At 33.9% G+C, this 23,209-nt stretch overlaps 1 protein-coding gene across 1 annotated transcript in view; it reads right to left on the minus strand.

Moving 5' to 3' along the window:
* Positions 1-23,209, minus strand: part of MS3_00008033 (uncharacterized protein) — a 76,784-nt gene that overhangs the window by 32,440 nt on the left and 21,135 nt on the right. The window contains exons 3-4 of the mRNA XM_035732499.2: positions 8,014-8,736; positions 3,274-3,520 (exon numbers count right to left, since the gene is read on the minus strand). Of these exons, the coding sequence (XP_035587187.2) occupies positions 3,274-3,520; positions 8,014-8,736 (970 nt within the window). The remainder of the gene's footprint in view (positions 1-3,273; positions 3,521-8,013; positions 8,737-23,209) is intronic.

Consider the following 23,209-nt stretch of genomic DNA (forward strand, 5'->3'; position numbering starts at 1 on the left):
AACATCATCTAACTGGTGATAACTCAATATTTATCGTTAGGATAGATGAAGAAATAAGGAAAGGAAACTTTTTGAAATACTTTGTGTTGAGAATTCTATAATGTACCAAAAATATAATATTGAATAAAGCCATTAATAATAATAACAAAGAAATGAAAGCAATATGAATTTTTCAAAAAAAAGCCTTCGATAACTGGTAGAATCTGTGTAAAAAGATAAGTTTTTGATTGAGATCATGAACCGATTGATGTTAGACCACCGTTGGAAACCTGGAAGCACAGGACGGCCGTTTCGTCCTATTGTGGGACTCCTCAGCAATGCACATCCACGACCCCGCTCGCGGGATTCGAACCCAAGGCCTTCAGTCTCGCGCACGAATGCTTAACCTACTGGACCACTGAGCCGGCATCCAATGACTTTAGTGTCTAACATCAACCAATCCACGAAATTGCGCGAACATCTTCCATTGTACTGAGGTAGATATCTGTCTCTACCCGACACGGATTAGCTCCACTGGTCACGGCTTCGAGGTTTCCAACGGTGGTCTAACATCAATCGGTTCATGACCTCAATCAAAAACTTAATAATCTCCATAACCCTTATACTGGCAAAAAGATAAGATTGGTGAAGAATTGAATAGATACAAGTAAATAATTATAGAAAATAGTTTCCCCCCTATGTTCATTCCTAATAAACTGAAACCAAGATGCTAGACGCTAAAAACTCTTACGGTAGCAAAAAGAGATTCTGTTTATGAAAACTGAACTCTAAAATGGTACTATTGCAGATATCTTGAAAAATCGATTGTTAAATTTGTTGGAATAGAGATTCTAGTCACTTGAAATACAGATTTCATTATTTAGTAGGTACCTGATCAAAGAAGTACTGCTTTAGACTAATTCAGTATGTGTTTACCAGCTAGTATACCTGCTCTCGTGGAGGGTGTTATATAAGCTATATAAAGCGTACTCTTTCCAAATGCATATTCCAAAAATGTCCAGTATGCTTGTGTAAAGGTTACTATAAATCTGTCAATAGTTCTATTATCAAATATTGATGAAATCCAGTCAACAATCGCCCCCAGAATCTTCACCTAAAACTATCCACTAAGTCAGAAGAACTGGGTCAAAAAATAATCAGATAAATATGGTTTGATAGTAGAGCTTGATCTTTGTGTTCAGAAGTGATAAGTCTGATCTGTTATTTTATCATGATTTTAACAGCCATTTTATTCCGTAAGTTGTGTTAAACACAATCTTGATCACTCATTCATCTTATATTCGTCAACTGGATGGTTATGTTTCGCTCTCTTTTCATTTATGTTATTTCTATTATGATTTGATTAATACAAAACTTGATTCGACAATTGAAATAGATCTTATTTAACTTTTGGTATCATTTACTAATGGCTCATCGATTTTCTATTTTATTATAGACTACCATATGTAAAAAATAACCATAAATACAACTGTATGGCTCTAGTTAATGACATCAAGGAAAGGAAAACTTTCATCTCGGAAATGCCATTACTTAATCTAATTACGAAATGAGTTTTTTTTTCATTGTATTGAAGTCCCATTGGGAGATATTGTAACCTAAGGATCAATTAAGGTCAACCTGGAGTGAAGTTGAGATGGCGCTGATGATGCTTGACTATAATCACGTTTTACTATGAATCATTTGTAGTTGGAGAACGAAGAGAATCGTATTATAAATTCAGTGATCAAATATCAAAGTGTTTATTATGAGTTTTATGATTACCATGTCATAATGAATCACAAATGGTCACTACTAAGGTGACACAAAAAAGAATGACGAGACTGTTGAATTTTTCCCTGTCTGAGAAGGTTCAGTGTATATAATCTCAGTCTGTAAAAGCATTTTCAAAACACTTAGCTTCGCAGTATCCTAAATAATTTTTTCATGAAGGTAAAATACATACTTCAGAATGATAAAACATATCAATTAGAGGAAAATATTGGTACAAAGAAAGTCGTTAAGGATAACACTACAAACTAGCATTCAGTACTGGTTAGTTGCAGTATTTCAATTTGATACTGATAAAAAAAATCCGTATTGCAATACTTAGAAATAAGAGACCTAAGCCATTATTGATTAGCTCTGTTGGCGAAGAAACCAATCATCAATCCGTTATGATAACTAACATTTATACGGTTATGTCATTTTCTAGGTTAAAAAGCTTACTAATTACAGTACAGCCCATAAATCGATTTTTGCAGTAGAATGATTCAGTATCAATTCACCAAAATGTATATTTTCAAAAAAAAAGTACGCCCATCTGAGGATTTACAAATGAGATCTCACTGCTGACCGCAATCTATATAGCGACCCATGTTTTCACTCAAATAAAACAGATCATTCCTTATACCCCTCAATTTACCCATGTCGCTTTCATCACAAATGGATCTTAATTGGGCAACCATTTAATAACAGGAAGCACTGAACATCTGTTATGTCCTCATATGGGACTCCTCAGCAGTGCCCAACCACTACCCAAAAGATGGTGCAGAACCTAGGAACTCCATGCATTGTGGCGAACATTTAACCTTTAGACCACTAAGTCATCCACTCAATCACTTACATTTCCAGCTTCAATCAATTCACAATAATGCAAAACCATCCCTCAATGTAATTAATGTGTGCGACAGATTTGATCTAAAATATATGCTGTATCAGTACAATGCGCGCCAAACAGTCTGATGACACACACACGCACACTTATCAAGGCTTTCATAGATGAAAATAAATGAAGGTCTATTAAATAAAAGATTTGATAAATATTAAATAATATGCAAAATATAGAATGTACATTAGTTTAGGCATTAAGATGAATTAAAGATTATTAAACAGGGGAGGATTCAAGGTTATAATTTGTTTTTGTAAACACATAACATTAACCTTGAATCTTCCAATGATCAAGGCATTCCATAAACGTAAAAGCAGGTTCCTAATGATTTCTATATCAAGTTTCCAAAAGTGTATATAATATCGTTCCTGTGGTTCATTTAAACTAGAACAGTTTGGTTTTGCACCTCCTTCGTTTCTACCAGGACGTGTGACGCTGACTGATTCTTAAGTATTTTGGGGACGCGTTTCACTAATATATATATGAATTGCAACCATGTCAAAACCATTTTGAAGCCATGAATTACTCAGAACATTAAACAAAATATATACAATGAGAAAAAAAGCAAGATTAGTCTGATCAAGTAATCAGAAACGTGTAATTTTCATTTAATCAAAAATACCTACCTTGTTAATAAACCATTTTCTTTGGCAAGTGTTACATTCGGCGAGTTACGTGTCACAATACCTGGTACCATTTCTGAAACTTCAAATATTGTACTATTAACATTGCCATTATTGTTATTAGCCATTGTTGAAGTAATAGTGCCAGTGGTTGTTGCAATTGTACTGATTTTATTCAACGGTGATAAACCAGTCAGTATTATTGTTGATGGTTGATTTTGTTGACGTTTCTTTTGTTGTTCAAATATAGCTATGTTTATATATGATAAAAAGTTAAAACACATTATTTTTCTTAGCAAAAACATCGAATCAAAGTTTATTGTTATTATTAATTTAAAAGAACAGTACACTAGTATTGTTGTTGCAACTTCGCTTTAATGCAGCGACAACTTGCAAAATAGACATAAATTTGCTTGTTGTATCTCTCACAGAATGATTTCAGTTGGAATAGGATTAAAGAATGGAGAGAGTTAGACACTTGTTTCGTTATGGCATGAGATCCAGAGATGGAAACCAAGACCTGCAGATTTCACAACGAACGCTTGACTAATCGAACGACTGGGTCAGCGTTAAATGGTACAAATATAACTTAAACGAATGCAATGATCCAATAACGCTATTATTGACAAGTATTTCACTTCTTACATAGTAAAACTCCACTATCCACAACTTATTATTAGAGTTTCATGAACATCTTAAAGTGAGTCACAAGTGAGGCGACTGTTATAATCTTAGTTAAATGGGTTTTATGGTGGCTGGTTTAATTTCTAAGTTGTCTTAGTATCGTGTTTATCTCATTTAGGCGCTACTGAAAGCCAAGAAGTACTGAATAACTTTTTCTTTATAGTATAAGACTTCTTAATCAGATCGCTCCCAGTGAGATTAATCTGTAATAAATGCTACCAACAAATTAAACCAATTTCAACAGGTCCCATTCACATATGATATAATTTTAAGTGAAATCTATATCAATAGTCCTAGGATAACACTGCAACAATTTAGAGAAAAATTAAAAGTTTGTTGAAAATGTTCTACGGTAGACGTTTGCTAAAAAAAATGATGAGTCCACTGCACAACAGTTTGCTCTTTACTACCTTATGTTTGTGAAATGTCGCCTTTAAAAACAGAAAATATTCATAGGTCACTAGTATTTAACTATAGGTGCTTACAAAGTATTACTCGTATATATTGGGGAGATGGACTGATAAATGCTAGATTAGGCACAGAGTATTATGTAAGGATGCTAATTTGATTGATGAGGCAGTGAATATCTATCGACTGAAGTGTTTGGGATATAAATTATTTGTGCTCGACCACTATTTGCCCTGATATGCGACGACAGCCGGTTTCAGAGTAGGTTGAAAGAAGATTATAGAATTTCAAACCAAAACATGGCATTATTTCATGAATTCATTAACATTTGGACTGAGTCGTGTTGTAAGGAGCAAACTACGTGATTTTCGTAACCAATCGTTGGAGACATTTAATGACACAGATCAGAATCTGTCCCGGTGGCGTAGATGCATTTACTCTTTGTCTTCTCTTAAATCTTCAGTTTCAAAACTATCTTGTACTATTTCTATCTGATAAATTTATTATTTCTACTCAAATTATACTGTCTATATCTAATCTTTTCTGCAACTATTGATAACGTTAATACTTCTACTAATTTGAGATTTGTCTTGATAATTTCTTTTCTCTGTACTAATGTTATGTCGAAACTTGAATAGATACACACAGATGACTGGTTCTACGTGACATAGAACTAATAATATATTATAGTGTAACAAGTCTTTCATTCTAAACTGTTTTCTCTTGAAAGTTACAATACTTATAGTTTCCTTATTCGATATGAATATTCATTGTAAACGTGGTAAGGAAAATATGAATAGAGTGATTATAAATCCATTATTTGATACATATCAATGTAGGACAGTCGCAATTAAATAGGAAAAACTATGGAAATGCAAATCATTAGATTGATGGTTATGTGTCTGTAGGGATAAAATATGAAGGTCTTAGGATTTCGGCTTTATATGATCATCAAGACAATTAGTTATAAAAAAACCATAGGGTCTTTAAAAGTTTTCCAATCGCTTCAAACAGTTCTTAATGTCAACTAACATCAAGTTAATTATTTCCTTATAAAATAAACTATAATTCTTTCAAAATATTAGATTGTCAAGCAAATTTCTATTTTGATACTCGTTTCAACTTCTGTGTACAATTGGTTTTTACATTTTTCTCTATAGTGGAGCATCCAAACTATTAGTGATACTTCATTCAATTCTAATTCTGATATTCTATTTTTACAAACTTACTAATTTGTATAAGCTAGTGGCTATCGAGGTTCAGTAATTCAGTGAATAACGGTTTAGGCATTTGAAACGAAAGATAAAGAGTTCTGAGTCTCGGTGTAAATATCAACACTGTAATTCAGATATATTCAGATAAGGAACGAAACGTGAGTCCTAGATTAAAGTGCTAGCCACTAACTGAATTTACTTGAACACAACTGATTTGCTTTTTCATTCTTTTTTATTATTCAATCTTTGGGAGTTCGATCTTCACTAGTCAAAATATTACTATAGTTAAATTCCAACAAGTTTGTCGTCTCTTCAAAGAGCATTAGTACTTCTATTAGTTAGAGATATTAACCTAACTAATATTTATTGCTAAATTCAACTTAAGTGATTGAAAAGCGGAAATTGATATTTCTAAAAATAAGAATAAATTTCAAATGGAATTTGCATACACAGTAAACAATCTTGGCGTCTCGATGTTTATGACTATAATAACTAATATAGACCACCAACTTGTTAGTCAAATAAAACAAATTAATAGTCTTAGTTTTACTTAACTTATTTGGTTACTCTATCTACTTGGGTAAAACTCAATATTTGTCTTTCACAAAAATTATAAATTAATCTAAGTTAAACCAGCATTGAAGACGTGCAAGTAGTGGATGGTAATTTTATCCTACTATAAAACTGCTCAGGAGTACACATCCACACAGCAATTGAACTCAAAACATCCGGTTTAGCACGTGAACACTTAAACTCCAAGCCATTGAGTCGGCACTCAGAAGTGTTTATGTCTAATCTCAATCGGTCCACAACATTTTGTGACCATCTTTCATTATCTTTGGTAAGTAACTGTATCACACCTGACTGGGTTAAACTCCACTGGTCACGGCTTATCAATAGAACTGTGGGAATTTCTTCTCGAATCTAATCTCTAGTGATTATATGATAATTAATAGTATTGGGGTTGTTGATATTGTTGAATTTCATTGAAATCATGAACATATCTAGGTTAGAATACCATTTTTTATTTGTTTCTTTTTCGCCCTGCTCTCTTCAGTTTGACTCTGAATGGATATATATATATATAAGCGGCTGAAATGCATAATTGTGAACTTGTTTCAGTAATAAATACTACTGTATTCTTGTTTGATAACAATATAATCATTTCCTGTTTTGTGAAGATTTATATACATTGTGTTGAAGGATACAGATGGAAAGGTCGAAATGGGTGGATTTCTGAAGACTACTTATTTTACGGTAAATGATTACATCTACTTTTTATTTTATATTTATCAAATATTTGGTTGATGGTGCTTTTTGATTGTCCTATTTGTAAAATTCTATGTAAGTCATTAACTGATTATATGCCTCTTATTGTTCCTGAACTACAATTAACTAACTATTCACCTATTACTCAGCTTTGTACTACATTTGACCTGGTGATGTACGGTGATTTCCTATTCATGATATGTTGTAATCCTATAAATGATCTATATTATCATGTCAGCTTTTAAATTCTACTAATACGAAATAAATTTTCCGATGTCTTCTCATTCCGATTAGGTAGGTAGTGGCAGAACGTAATTTGTTTCGGCCAATCAGCGTCAGTATACTTACTGAACACGACATGTGAAAAGGTTACTAGTATTATTTGTCGTTTGAGAATCTATCATTAATTGACTGTATGATTTAGTGATCTTGTTAAGTGGCCATATAAAAGTTGGTCTAGTAATATATCGAAAATAGGACATTATAAGTAGAGTCAATAAAAAACCAAAGAATATGGGACAACTATTCCGTGTTAGTTTAAGAATTCTTAACATGTTTGCGCCAATATAGCCACACAGTATCGTAACTGATAGCTTTGAGTCTGACTGTCACTGACGTTTCAGACTACTAAACCGAAATCCAATGTTTCACAATGTCGAATTCAACCAAGTCGCCATATCCTATGATCCCCATATAATACCAATAAATGAGTTCTTAATGGATAACAATACTATTGCACGGTATCTTACGAGGGTTAGTTATTTAAACTAAAATAAAAGGTAACTGTATCTAGCTTATCTCATCCCATTGTCATAAAAAAGGTTTCAGAACATAAGCTGTTATCTACTGAATATTGTAAATGATATACGAGTTATCGACAAGAAATATGTAAGTTTTACTGAATGAATTAAGTCTTAGCTAAGCATAAGAAAAGTGTTTATGTCCATTTATCGATCAATGAAGAATAGATACTGGACAATGGCTTCATTAGTTTCAATTAAGATTAATCTACAAATTAATAATTAAATGGGTCTAATCCTGTTCATCTATTTAAACAATTCAGTCTTTAGGTACACCAGACTCATTGAGATCTTGTACTGATAATATTCCAAATAATAATAATGGTAATAATCATGACAGGTATTATGTATAAATTGTATTATATTACCTTGATGAACTTCAGGTGGACAAGTGCAAATTAATCCGGAACCTTGTACATGTTCAACACGTGTATGACGTGTTAATGTATTTGAATCAACATGAGTACCAGCAATTGAAGCATTAACAGGTACTCCAGTATTAACTACACCTATTTGTTGTATATTATGCTTAGTTGATGTCATTATATTACGTGGTAATGTATTATCATTTTGTATTTGTTGATGTTGCTGTTGTTGTTGTGATCCAGTATTGAGTTTACTTGGTGATGAGCTACCTGTTGAACATTGTTGATATTGTGAAGGATATTGAACAAACATTAAACCAGCTGGTGTTTGAATAAGTTGTGGTCTTGATGATATATTCGGATCAATTTGAATAGCTTGATGATTTAATTTAAGTTGACGTAGTAAATCATTTGTTGGTAAAGCATAATAAATTGTATACGGTTGTTGTGGTTGGTTAGTACTGCTGCTAATATTAGTAGTAGTAGCAGTGATATTAGTCGAATCTTCATTTTGTACAATTGTTGATGAATTTAGCTTTGATGAATTTAATGTTACATGATTACCAGAAACAGATGTATAGTGAATCCCACTAGTGGAAATACCGCTTGTAACTGAACCAATGGCAACATTAATTGTTGAAGGTACTTGTGTTGAATGAACAATGGTTGTTGTTGGAGTAGCCGTCGTTGGAAGTGTCAGTGGTGATCCAATTGCATGAACTTTAACTAGAAATATTGTTTAAAGGAAAAAAATAAGAAGCATAAAGCGTTTACTGTCATGTAGACTTATGAATGATTAATCATTACTTCTATGAAGAATAAACACTGAAAGTTCGGGATTTCTCAAATAGGAGTGAAGTTATCAACTAAATTTTAAAGAGGGATGAAGTTTCAACTGCCCCATTTGTCAACCTATAACGACTATGTTACGAATTGTGACACGTTCTACTACGTCTGCTATCGGGATAAACGATATTGTTTTGATCATGATCAGGTGATAATCACCTAACTAAAACATGAAGTCAATATTGATTAAACTGAAATGTGTATGTTTAATTGTTATGTTGGTGATCAATGGTGGTTATCATTACAACTATAGGGATCAATAAAATTTCACTTTAAAAGTCTACCACTGGGACTAAGTTAGACGATGCTGAGGTCATTCTTTATTCAGCTACCAATCAATATAAACTGCACCCTCCACGGAAGTACGACTCTTCCTAATAATTTATCTGTTTCCACTTTGCGTTACTGTACAGTATATGTGCTTTATTCACTGTTTTTGACTGATTGCATTTAGTATCAATATGGGGATCTGTGAAAATCGTAATATTTTAACATTCGAATTCACGGACCAATCTATGCTAGACAGTCATTGAAAATCTACAAGCAGTAAACGTTCCTTTCGTCTTAGTATGGGACTCCTCAGAAGTATGCGTCTAACTTCAATTGAAGGGTTGCATGAGATCATGAATCGATTGAAGTTAGACACTTACACCATTGGATGCCGGCTTAGAGGTCTATAGTTTTAGCGTAGATGTGCAAGGCCAAATGTCCTAGGTTCGAGTCCCGCGTGCAGCGTCGTGAATGCGTACTTCTGAGGAGTCCCATATTAGGTTTTCAGTGATTGCATTTAATCCATATTTTTTAATAATTATAATTCTAAAACAAATGAAATATTAGAGACCAAATTTTATTTGTTTTAATTATCGTTCCTACAATCACACTCTGTTAGACAGCAATACGGAATGTACTAGGAACAAACAACTATAGTCCAAATAAATTATCCACAACAAGATTATTATAACGTCAACCAGACCAGTTTTAAATTCATTTGAATATTGAACAGCCTGTCATTGAATAATTAGTTTTATCTTGTTCACTATTGTTCCTTTCAAGATAAACTGATCACATTAGTTGGTTTCTATGTCACAGATATATATTCTTAAATAAATACAATATTCATTAGACGTGAAACTTAACAGAAATAATCTAAAGTGAAAAGTACTACTTAAGTAGTTCGAGTAATTTTAATGGAAAGACATGTGGAATAATTCTTACATAATGAAATACTTTAGTCATAAACCATTAAATCAACCACATAAGTTCTTTTACTTCAAATCAGTAAACTTTAATTATACAAACTTGTTATTGTGAATCAAATAAGTGTTCTGTAAGTAGAAATTTCTGACTCATTGTGATTAACAAAACACTCTAGAATAATAGTTAATCACTTTAGTTTACAGTGCATGTTTAGCGAAATGTCTTGTCGATTGAACGCTACTTGTTATATCTGGTCGTTGCTGATTGTTATATCGGAATCGATTATCAATTATACCAGTCTATGTGTTCTTATTTTCGCGTTGTGGGAATTGCAGTGATTCCTCGCTTCACAAGTATAAGTGAATAGTTATTAATCCCAAAAACACAACCACGACAAGTCTAGTCGGAAACGCACTCATTTATATATTGATTCATACACCCATTTTCGAATAATAATTAGGATGAAATCACATATATGATAAATACTTAGGGTTATAACAAATCATACGCTGAGTATAGTCCATGTTAACTTAATACAAGAATGCCGTATGTTATACAGAATAAAAGATCACACTGGGAAAACAAAACAAATACTACATTGAGTAATCAATACGTTGAATCAAAACGGAAGTAATGCTGACCAAAAATCAATAATGAGTAAATCAATCATATCATTTAGTTACGTAACTAAATGAATAGAATTAAGATCTATTTTACTGAAGATATATTTGTACACAACGCATTGTCTAACATTTATGATTAAGACGTGACAATATAAGTTTAAAGCAATTAGTCCCTTTGGTAAATTTCGATAGAATAATGAGAAGACGGAGTTGATCTGAAAAATGTAATGTACTTGCGTGATACATTTCGAACGATCTGGTCACACATATACTTGTCAGGGCATTTTATATGACAACCAATAAAGGTCAATTAAATGAAAGTTCAAGTAAAAAAGTAACAGAGGGGAGAGAAACAATTTTACATCGTATAGAAAGAGTAAGTAATTGTCGAGTTATCCTAGGCCATAGAAGGACTTAAGGATTACCAAGGTAAATTCAAGGTTACGACAAACTGTTTTTGTACACATAAAGGGGGTTTAAATTTACGAATAGCCAAGGTTTCAATAAACTTAAGAATTCGTCCTTGACAATTTCTATACAACGTTTTAAAAGCTGTATTAATGTCAATTTTGTGCCCCGTTTCAATTATGTTTCACTATCGATGAACCTGGTTTTCTACCTCCCACGTTGATCAAATCATTGGACACACATTATTCGAAATGTATAGCGCAAATACAACGCATTTTTCAGATCAACTCCGTCTTCTCATTGTTCTATCGAGACAATATAAGTGTTCTTAAGATTCGAACTAGGAAACTCAGAAAATAATCATCAGTAGTAATTTTGTTGACTCGACTTTAAAAAAGATAATCACCTCATTAATTTTTACTTCGAAATAATTTATTGGATATTATTATGGTCTAAAGAACTGTTAGACAATCATTTAGTCATTCGTTTTATAATCTCGCTAAGGTTCATTCAACACCACCAAAGTGAATTAAACTTTAAATTTTCAAGTTATTAAATCAATTGATTCATTTTTATTTGCAGCTTATATTTAAGATATTATTAAGAAACAGGAACAACGGACAACAGGTTAGTTTTAGTGGTGTGTACCAACATTATTTAATATATTTATTTGAACACATACTCCGCCTGTAGCTCTTCTAGAGTTACTGCCGGTCCCAAGCCCGGGTAAAGGAGGAGGGTTGGGCATGGGGTTAGCGTCCCCATCCCGTAGAAAACTAACTCGCTAAAAAAACGCTTACCAGAAAAAATAATTCAAACCATTTTAACTCTGCCCTGAGAGTTAGAAGGTCTTCACTTAGAAGAATTATGACGCTTCATGGTGAAAGCCGAGTTCGTTCGGAAGCCACGAGGCCGATGCCCCTTCTAACAACCAGAGCAAAAATTTTTATAGGTACATGGAACGTTAGAACAATGTGGGAAACCGGGAAGACCAGTCAAATAGCAACGGAAATGAGGAGATACAACTTAGCAGTACTGGGAATCAGCGAAACCCACTGGACCCAAGCTGGACAGAAAAGGCTAGCTACGGGAGAGATGCTGCTATACTCCGGTCACGAAGAGGAAAATGCTCCACACACTCAGGAGTTGCTCTAATGCTGTCCAAAGTAGCACGAAATGCACTTGTAGGATGGGAATCCCACGGATCCAGAATCATCAAAGCATCATTCAAAACAAAGAAGGAGGGGATCTTAATGAATATTATCCAATGTTATGCACCCACCAATGGTAGCAACGACGACATTAAAGATCAATTCTACGAGCGGCTGCAGTCAATCATAGAGAAATGCTCAAGAAAGGACCTCACCATTCTGATGGGAGATCTAAATGCCAAGGTCAGAATAGACAACACTGGATATGAAGATATTATGGGACGACATGGACTGGGAGAGAGGAACGAAAATGGAGAAAGATTTGCAAATTTGTGTGCATTCAACAAATTAGTCATAGGAGGCACAATATTTCCACACAAACGTATACACAAGGCTACATGGATCTCACCGGACCACACTACAGAGAACCAGATAGATCATATTTGCATCAACAAAAAATTCCGAAGGACAATGGAAGATGTGAGAACCAGGAGAGGAGCTGACGTAGCTTCAGATCACCACCTAGTTGTAGCCAATTTAAAACTGAAGCTAAAAAAGAACTGGACAAGTGGACAAACAGCAATACAAAGGTTCAATACAGCCTTCCTTCGAGATACTGACAAACTCAATGAATTCAAGATAGCTCTCAACAACAGATTCCAAGCCTTTCAAGATCTACTGAAGGAAGAAGAAACTACCATGGAGGACAACTGGAAAGGCATCAAAGAAACACTGACTTCAACGTGTCAAGAGGTTCTGGGCCTAAAGAAACACCATCATAAGGAATGGATCTCTATAGAAACACTGGACAAGATCAAAGAAAGGAAGAACAAGAAGACAGCAATTAACAACAGCCGAACACGAGCAGAGAAAGTCCAAGCACAAGCTGAATACATAGAAGCAAACAAGCAAGTGAAGAGGAGCATTAGAGCCGACAGGAAGAAATACGTGGAAGAATTAGCAACGACAGCAGAAAAAGCTGCTAGAGAAGGAAATATGAAACAGCTCTACGATACAACGAAGAAACTATCAGGGAAATACAGTAAACCAGAGAGGCCGGTCAAAGACAAAGAAGGCAAGCCAATCACTGAAATTCAACAACAGCGAAACAGATGGGTAGAATACTTCGAGGAACTCCTGAATAGGCCGGCTCCAATGAATCCACCGAACATCGAAGCAGCACACACAGATCTTCCTATAGATGTCAACCCACCAACGACGGAAGAAATTAGAATGGCCGTCAGACAAATCAAGAACGGGAAAGCAGCAGGACCCGACAACATACCAGCTGAAGCACTGAAATCAGACGTCGAAGTAACCACAAGCATGCTTTACCCTCTATTCAAAAAGATTTGGGAGGAGGAACAAGTGCCAATGGACTGGAAAGAAGGACACCTCATCAAGATTCCAAAGAAAGGAGATCTGAGCAAATGTGAAAACTACAGAGGCATTACACTACTGTCAATACCAGGGAAAGTCTTCAACAGGGTGTTGCTGAACCGGATGAAGGATGCAGTAGATGCCCAACTTCGAGATCAACAAGCTGGATTCCGAAAGGATCGGTCGTGCACAGACCAAATTGCAACACTACGGATCATCGTCGAACAATCAGTTGAGTGGAACTCGTCACTATACATCAACTTCATTGATTATGAAAAGGCATTCGACAGTGTAGATAGGAGGACATTATGGAAACTTCTTCGACACTACGGAGTTCCTGAGAAGATTGTCAATATTATCCGGAACTCATACGACGGACTACAGTGCAAAGTAGTGCATGGAGGACAGCTGACAGATGCATTCCAAGTAAGGACCGGAGTCAGACAAGGCTGTTTACTCTCTCCCTTCCTCTTTCTTCTGGTGGTCGACTGGATTATGAAGACCTCGACATCTGAAGGAAAACACGGAATACAATGGACAGCTCAGAACCAATTAGACGATCTGGACTTCGCAGATGACCTAGCCCTCCTATCACGTACACGTGAACAGATTCAGATAAAGACAGCCAATGTAGAAGCAGTCTCTGCATCAGTAGGCCTCAGTATACACAAAGGGAAAACAAAGGTCCTCAAATTCAAAGCGGAGAACAGCAATCCAATCACCCTTGATGGCGAAACTCTGGAAGATGTAGAATCCTTCACATATCTGGGAAGCATCGTCGATAGACAAGGAGGTTCAGATGCAGACGTAAAGGCGAGGATTGGCAAAGCAAGGGCCGCATTCCTACAATTGAAGAACATATGGAACTCAAAACAACTTTCAACCAATATCAAAGTGAGAATCTTCAATACGAACGTCAAGGCAATTCTACTGTATGGAGCTGAAACTTGGAGAACTACAACAACCACAATCAAGAAAGTACAAGTATTTATAAATAGCTGTCTACGCAAGATACTCAACATCCATTGGCCGGATACCATCAGCAATAGCCTTCTGTGGGAGAGAACAAACCAACTTCCAGCTGAAGAGGAAATTAGGAAAAGACGATGGAAATGGATAGGACATACATTACGCAAATCGTCAAACTGCATCACGAGGCAAGCTCTAACTTGGAATCCTGAAGGGAAGCGGAAAAGAGGAAGGCCAAAGAACACGTTACGTCGGATAATAGAAGCAGATATGAAAAGGATGAATTACAACTGGAAGGAGCTGGAAAGGATTGCCCAGGACAGGGTTGGATGGAGAATGCTGGTGAGCGACCTATGCTCCTTCACGAGGAGTAACAGGTGTAAGTAAGTAAGATTTGAACACATAAATATTGGTACAAAAGGGCACCGAATACATATGCGCCACACAAGTCAATTGATTTGTGTGTAGGCTGTGATACTACCCGGATTCCCAGAACGAAGCAAGTGGTTATCTTAGGAGGGTAACTGTGCCGCACCAGGAGTCGAACACCGGGTCGTCTGACGGAGAGCCAGGAATCCTAACCGCTAGACTACGCCATATGTACCAACAACCCCTTCAGATACCGAAGCTTAGATTTTGAAATTTCATAAAGGATAGCCAACTATTGGAAACATTTACTCAATAATGTATATATTTAACTGAAATTCCTAGCTTTGATTCCTGATTGCCTAATCCTAGAGCATCTCATACTATGATGAAATAGTTATCTAGTGCTTCTTGGTTTTCAATGATTCCCTTACTAAGATCAGTCCGTGGTGTAAATTATGATCCTCAGAAGTGTTTTTTTTACCTCGGTGTTTTATATCCTGATTAGTTGGACCTTGATAATTATAATATTCCTCCACTACTAGTAGTACTCATTCTCTCTTCAATAAATAAATAAATAAATACATCAAACATTTGATAAAATTTTGAAAGCCTAATGTTTTCCGGGAAATAAATTTATTTTTTCCTTCTTCAGTTAGATTTAAAATCTTTCCAAGTTTTTTCCTAAAAAAATGCACATAAAAACAAATAATCAATATTTCTTTATTAAAACCCAATAAACCATTAGTTGGAGAACTCCATATGGATATGGCACAGCATGTGTCATGTGATCTAAGAAATAACTAACCTACCACGTGATTTGTCTTTGTTCAAAATATTACATGTTTTTTTAATGCATATTAATGTTACCAATGTTTACGCAATAGTCTTGGAAGTATGGTTTATTACCAATGTGATATTATGATCATTATTAAAAGTATAAAAAAAGGGGAATTGGTTAAAGAATGTTTGATATTATTCAAGGACTTAATATGAGTCCCTTAGCCGTAAACATTCTTCATCCTGACAGGAATTCAAAAATTGATCATTTCATATCTTAAAGAAAACATTACCTTTTTAATCAGCTAAGTCATAACTAAATTGCCCATATGTTTTATGTTATACATGAACTATGCAGGACAATGCACTTTATTGAATTTGGGATTCATCGACTGGACATATTTGAATTTCAGTATTGATGTTAATAGCTATCTACACTTCAGTCGATCAAGTATTGTGATTCTCTAAACGAAAGGTTTTGATCTTGAACATCAACACTAGGATGCAGGTACACCCATCAGCTGATGAGTTCCATATACGATTACACGAGTCTTCTGAATTTCACTATTAGAATCCATCTAACATATAAAATGTGTAGGGAAATGAGTACTTGAAAGCTATCTGTACACAATGCATACATATCAATAAAGGCTAATTAATTTTCAGTCTTACTAATAAAAAGATAATCCAGGTCCTTACCAATAAATGGTTCATATTATGGACTTAGGAAAACCTTTGACATAATTTTATTATCACTCTTAAATTAAATGCTAAAATTCATTTTGGCTTGAAAATTAAAACGAACATAGGAGTAAGGTCTGTTTAATTTGAAATATGGATTAATTTATCATGAAATGATGCAGTTGAGTAGTAAAAATGTCCTAACTCTAATCTCTCCAGTTTAATTAACATCATGTAATATGTTCGTATGAGGTAGGCTTAATATTATCTACATACATTGGATCTAATTACGATACTGAACACATAAGCTCTATACCATCATTAGTCCAGTTGTAAAGTTATATTTGCATAACTGTCTAATTCTAATACGCAAGAGACCTAAGTAACTAATTAAGGAAGTAGACATTGTCTTTATACTCCTTCATCGCTAATAACTGTCCATAAATCCAGTTTAATTTAAGGTCAATCTATTATATATACAGAATTAACTTAATTCCTCAGTCACGTGATCAGGCATGAAGGTTATTGATAGAAATACATGCCGATAATCATTAATCCTACTATAGTTCATTTGTAAGGTGAAATGAAATGTAAGGTGACAGAAATCATTAGTTAATATTATATTTAGTTTAATATCAAATATCAGTGATGTGTGAATGAGCTACCTTTTTTGTAATAATCAACTCATAAATTAATGGTTTTCTTTCCGGAATATCTAATTTAACCATCGATATATCCTATAGCAACTTCTATACATTTTATTGCTAGACCATTGGGTTCTTTTCTGTATAACAGTCGATGAATGAGTAAAAGAATGTATTGAAACAATTCAAATAAGTTCTATCAATTAAATACACAATAATTGAATTTTCCATTAGAACCGATATCGTTTTGTGTATTGGAAGTAGTTAATAAATTAAATTAGTTAATAATATAACTATCCCTAAAGCAAATTGTAAATCGCATTTATTCATTTTTACAATGTTTTCCAAGGATATAAGTAAAATCTAAGGTGTATATGTTAATCTTTGCATGAAGCTATTACTGAAATCAAAAAATGGAAATTATATCTGAAACATTCATAACTAAAGTGTAAATGAACATCAGTAATTAATCAACATTTTTTCAGAAGTAATTTAGGATTACATAATTTCTAGAAATAAACTTTAGAAATTAGCAGAAGGGGTTTTGTGGAGATTTTAGACATTTCACTAGTTGAAATCATGAGTCAATTGAAGCTAGACCACCATGGAAAACCTGGAAGTACTGGACGGCCGTTTCGTCCCAGTATGGGACTCCTCAACATTAGAATGGTAGAGAAGATTTGTAGCTCAGGTGGATGATTTTGATGGAGTTTTGTTCTCTCACCTGGATGGTTTGGTCGTGGAGCTTTCATCTTACTTCTGAACGACATCATCGGCACAAAATTCAGATAGAAGTGAAGCGTTCGGATTTCTCCGTATGTGTTTCATAGCTTGTCCTGTACACCCCGATGTTGATAGGATCTTGTCGACAAAACTCCATCAAAATCAGCATTAGAATATCCTGTAGTTAATAGAATGACGAAAACAATTTACCATTATTACTGATTATCATCAAAAGTGGCTTGGCCTATTAAGTTTATTAAAAAGCCTGATATCAGTTTGGGATGACTTGAAATTGTCATATCAACATTTAGTTGAGAAATATATTTACAATAAATTTGTAAGTAAAGTATTTTTATACAAATGATAAATGTTATTCTTAGTAGGATTCACTGTGATATACATATAACTGATCTATTAAGCAGAAACGAATTACAGTCAGTGAAGTAAGTTCACTTTAAGGTTTGACATAAAGTTGTAGAAATTCATTATGTAATGATTTAATAAGCTCAATCAAACAGTTAATCAGTTTTTGATTGAGATCATGAACCGATTGATGTTAGACCACCATAGAAAACCTGGAAGTACTGAACGACCGTTTTGTCCTATTGTAGGACTCCTCAACAGTGAGCATTCACTATCCCGCCTCACAAGATTCCAACCCAGGACCTACCAGTCTCGCGCGCGAACGCTTAACCTCTAGACCACTGAGCCGACTGGCCGGCATCCAACAGTATTAATGTCTGACTTCAACCAATCTGCGAAATTTCGCGACTATTGTACAGCGGTAGATACCTGTCTCTATTGGCCCTAGGTTCAAATCCCGCGAGCAGGATCGTGAATGCTCACTGCTGAGGAGCCCCGCAATAAGACGAAGCGGTTGTCCAGTGCTTCCAGATTTTCCATGGTGGTCTACCTTCAATTAACTCAATTATTAAAATTACTATAATATCCACAAAAAACCACTTCTGATATTAAAAATCAATCTGTTGAAAATATGGTTTAATCATTAGAAAATTTATGTATATTACTCAATAAATATACTTCATTACAAATTGTATGTACTTATTAATGGATACAGTAAATTTGTAACAGGATACTCTGTAGATATTATGCCTAATAAGGTCTTTTATTCTGTGTATATTATTGTTCATTATAATCATTATAAGTAATATGCGAGAATACCTATAGTTGAACACTAAATGATTGAGTTATTTCGAATTGTTTTACAATATTCAATAAATAAAAGAGAATTACAATCTGATAGATATCTGCCTATGAAAAACTTTGATCGAGAATGTTGATATATATCAGTATTATTGGTCTTCGTTTAATCTTATTAAAATATTGTTGATTTAGTGCTCTTATATTCACCTATGGATTGAATAAGTAAACACAGAATGAAGTATTAGATCAACATTAACCAGTTGTATATCACATATATACTATTCATTATCTTATATCATTGTAGACTTAGTAACATTTCAGACAATATGATACCTTATTTATAATTCGAGCTGTAATCAATAATTTATTGTTATTGTTATTTATTCTGTATATTGTGTTTAGGAAAATATACTTTGGCAACCAGCATGAAGGTTGTCATGTCCTAATCGGTTTTAAGTAGTTTCTAAATTTACAAACTTGTCATATTGTATAATTATTCAAAGCAATAGTGACAAAAACATTTATACGGACTGGTAGAGTTCTCTTATCTATTACTTAGTTTCAATGGATACAAGATATATGAAAACTTTTACATAAGAGGTTCCTCTAGTAATAACATTTAAAATAGAATTATTACGGTCCAAAACGTATATATTTATCTTCCCATGTATTATAAGCAGAGGTGAATGTTAGCTAGCAGTGGAATTCAGGACGCTCGTTTCGTCCTAATTGGGACTCGTCAGCTTAATGTACCTGCATCTGGTACTGGGTTCGACTCCAAGAGTGGATATCAACTCTGAGATGCAGGTACATCTAACTGACGAGTCCCAAATAGGACGAAACGCGCGTCCTGAATTCCACTGCTAATCACTATTCATCTTTGCTCAAATCACAAACATTTTTTCCTACGATTGTTATTAAAACTTTAGTGGATCAACGTGTAGTTTCATGTTCAATTGATGGGTAGTGTAATAATTCTACTCGGTCACTTTCAGTTATGTTTTAGTAATTAATTGAGTGAGACTATAATTTATAGACGACCTTTGAGCGACAGCAGACTGACCTTGAGAGTGTTCACTTCATAACTAGGACTAAATATGGATTATAAACCTGTATGAGGAATTATAATTATGATTTACAGTTGACAGTTAAGGTTAAAAATTAGATTTAGGGTTTTCATCACGAACTGACATCAGCTATAATGCCAGAACTCTTTCTAGTCAAATGGATGAGTGAATTCCGCGCCAAAATGCAAGATCTGTTATCTTATACCTGATGGGTTCGTCTCACCGTTTTTCCACCAATATTTTAACTTCTAATGATTGACCTTAACTTAAAAATGACTGAACCAATATGGACAAATTTTTTAGTCAATCGATTATTTATATTATTATCATTGAGTACAAAACTATGAAACTTGATATTCAAACAAAACTAAGCAGGTTTCTAGTGAATACATTGGATCTAGAAATGGTGTAGAACCTATTTAATTCTTTCAGAGGATAAAAGTATTTACCTAGCCATATGAGAAACAATTTTGATTTTGTTTAAAAAAAACCATGCGCCATTTCCTAATATTTAACACGAGTTAAACCACAGGACTAATGATAGCTAAACATACAACTTGACATAGAAGACAGCTAAGAAACCAATCATATTCAAGGTCATTAGGGGATATTGATTAGCCACATATACTTTTAACGCTTTTTATTTAAAATGGCATTAATATTTACGTATAACAAAGCAACGGAATGTAAGACATCAAACATTTTATGTAAAGGTTCCAGAATCTGATACAGAGACACAGTACAGTCTAGTCTTGAAAGGGCTTAACAGGTTTTTTTACTGGTGTCTTTGATCTTTTGGTTTTGTTGTTAATATCCATTAGTGGGTTTTGAACATCCAGCATGGGCTAGACCATAATTTATGGATGAACCAATTAGATTCAGGATAGCATGTCTTGGATTTTGACGCGAAATCCATTCATCAATTTGGCTAAATAGTGATTTTGGCAGTTCAGTTTATGTCGTATCGTGACGAAGACCCTAAATCTAATTCCTTAACCTGACTATCAACTGTAAATCATATTCTTAATTCCTTACACTGGTTTTTAATCCTCATTTTAGCGCTAGTAAGTAGGTGGACATTCCCCAGGTTACTTTAACGGTGCTTAAAGGTTATCCATGGATTTTAAGGCTTACTGTAACATGTTACTTCTTAATAACTACTTTCTATTTGCTTACACCTAATCTTTTCTACCAGACCTGAACTAGCACTACTCTTACTATATTGGGACTTGTCTTGAAATAATTTTATCTCGTGCAGATATAATATGATAACTTGAAGTAATGCACATATGTGTCAGGTTCTGCGTTGTATATTACTGGCTCTGTATGGATCTAACTTATAGCACAATGCAGACCTGCATCATTCATCACCACCAATTTAATAATAAAATAAGAGGTTCATTATTTGAATAACAAACAGGTGATCGCCTTTATTATTGACGGTGAATCAATTGTTAATATTTAGTTATGGTCACCGATGGACTTTATAACATAATTTTTGTTCTCCTTGAGATTCATTCACTGAATATTTCTGTAATTACGGTAAATGAAACTCAAACTCAATAGCTACTAGGGGAACTATTAAGATAATATCAAAGACTTGAAATAATATAGTTACTATTTGACCAATCATTGAATGTAGTTCTAATTACTACATCTTAGATACTTCCGTACAAGTAATGAATATGATGATTTTATGTTGTTACGATGCTACTAGTGTTTTAATTAGTTTACTTATAGGGATAGTTTTCAGTCGAATCAAACTGTGACATGTTTGATGAATGTACTACTATCTTATTAAGTGCCGTTTTACTCACTAAGACTAGTACTCAATTGTATTGGGCTAATAGTAAAATTCTGATCCCAGTGATAACCACTGCCATAAATACATCAAATCTTCTTGCTTTGTTCCTTTGTACTATTCGAACTTAGGTTAATTTAATTTGTTTATTTATTCTCTGAAGTAGTGGTTTACACGAAACGTTAAAAAAATTAAATAATTTTTCTACTCATTAGGATATTACAAATATATTATGTTTATTAATCAACGTCACAAACTAAAATATGCCACGAAATTCATCGACTTCATTATATAATATTTAGATATAATTGAAATGGATATTCCCACATTATGTTATTGATGCGCACTGCTGAGGATTTTCACACTAGGATGAAACGGACGTCAAGTGCTTCCATGTTTTCCATGATGGTCTAGCTTCAATTGACTCATGAACTCAACTATTAAATTACTATAATATCCACAAAACTCATTTCTGATAAAGGTTTATACACTGAAATCATTTGAGTTTTCAATTTCAAATTATACTGATACATATAACTGGTAGTGTAGGTCAAAGCAACAGAAATGTTGTAGAATTTATCACATATGCACAACTGTCAACGTTACCCTAGTTTTTATTGATACGATTGAAAAAATACTTGAACATAGGGATCTAGATCGATAATATTAGTAGTAGCAAAATCTTTCATAGAAAAATAAAGGAAACAATTAACAATAGAGAATTGTTAAAAGGAAAGAATCCACTTATTCCAATGTAGATGACTATGACTAGTATTATTTAAAGTCTCTAATTGTTGATTACATTTAGCTCGACGAGTATAAGTAAAAATATTATAATATGTTACGTAGTTGAAAATGATAGTCATATTCCTTATGGAGTAATACCATAATTCTAATATGGCTGTTATTTGGTTCTTATTCAAACATACTTACATCCGTTAGCACGGAACATTGAAATAGGCCATGATCAAGCGTAAGTATAACACACCTTAACTATCCCGAATAATATGTAATTGAAAATTCGTCGGCTGACTCACCATATTTGCTTATTAATCTATACTAATCTATGCTCAACTGGGGATCTGAATGCCTTGGGTTCGACGCCAAAGTGAGTATAGGCTCTCAATGATGAGGAGTCCCGGACTGAGGTAAAACAGTTGTTCAGATCTCAGTCATTTTCAATTGTTCTCCAGCTGATGTTGATTCATGATGAAAATTACTTCAATATTGCAAACAGTATCTAAAATATATTTTTACAAGTAACTGATTATTTATCCTTTGTTTCATTTATCTGTGTTAATGACAAAACCGTTACTGATCGTTACTTATGTGAGCGTAAAACTCACAAACCTTTTAAAAGTTATTGATGACAAGTCTTAAAATCTTACCAGTTTTTTAA

Source organism: Schistosoma haematobium, chromosome 4, assembly GCF_000699445.3.
Source record: "Schistosoma haematobium chromosome 4, whole genome shotgun sequence".
In the NCBI taxonomy this organism is placed as follows: domain Eukaryota; kingdom Metazoa; phylum Platyhelminthes; class Trematoda; order Strigeidida; family Schistosomatidae; genus Schistosoma; species Schistosoma haematobium.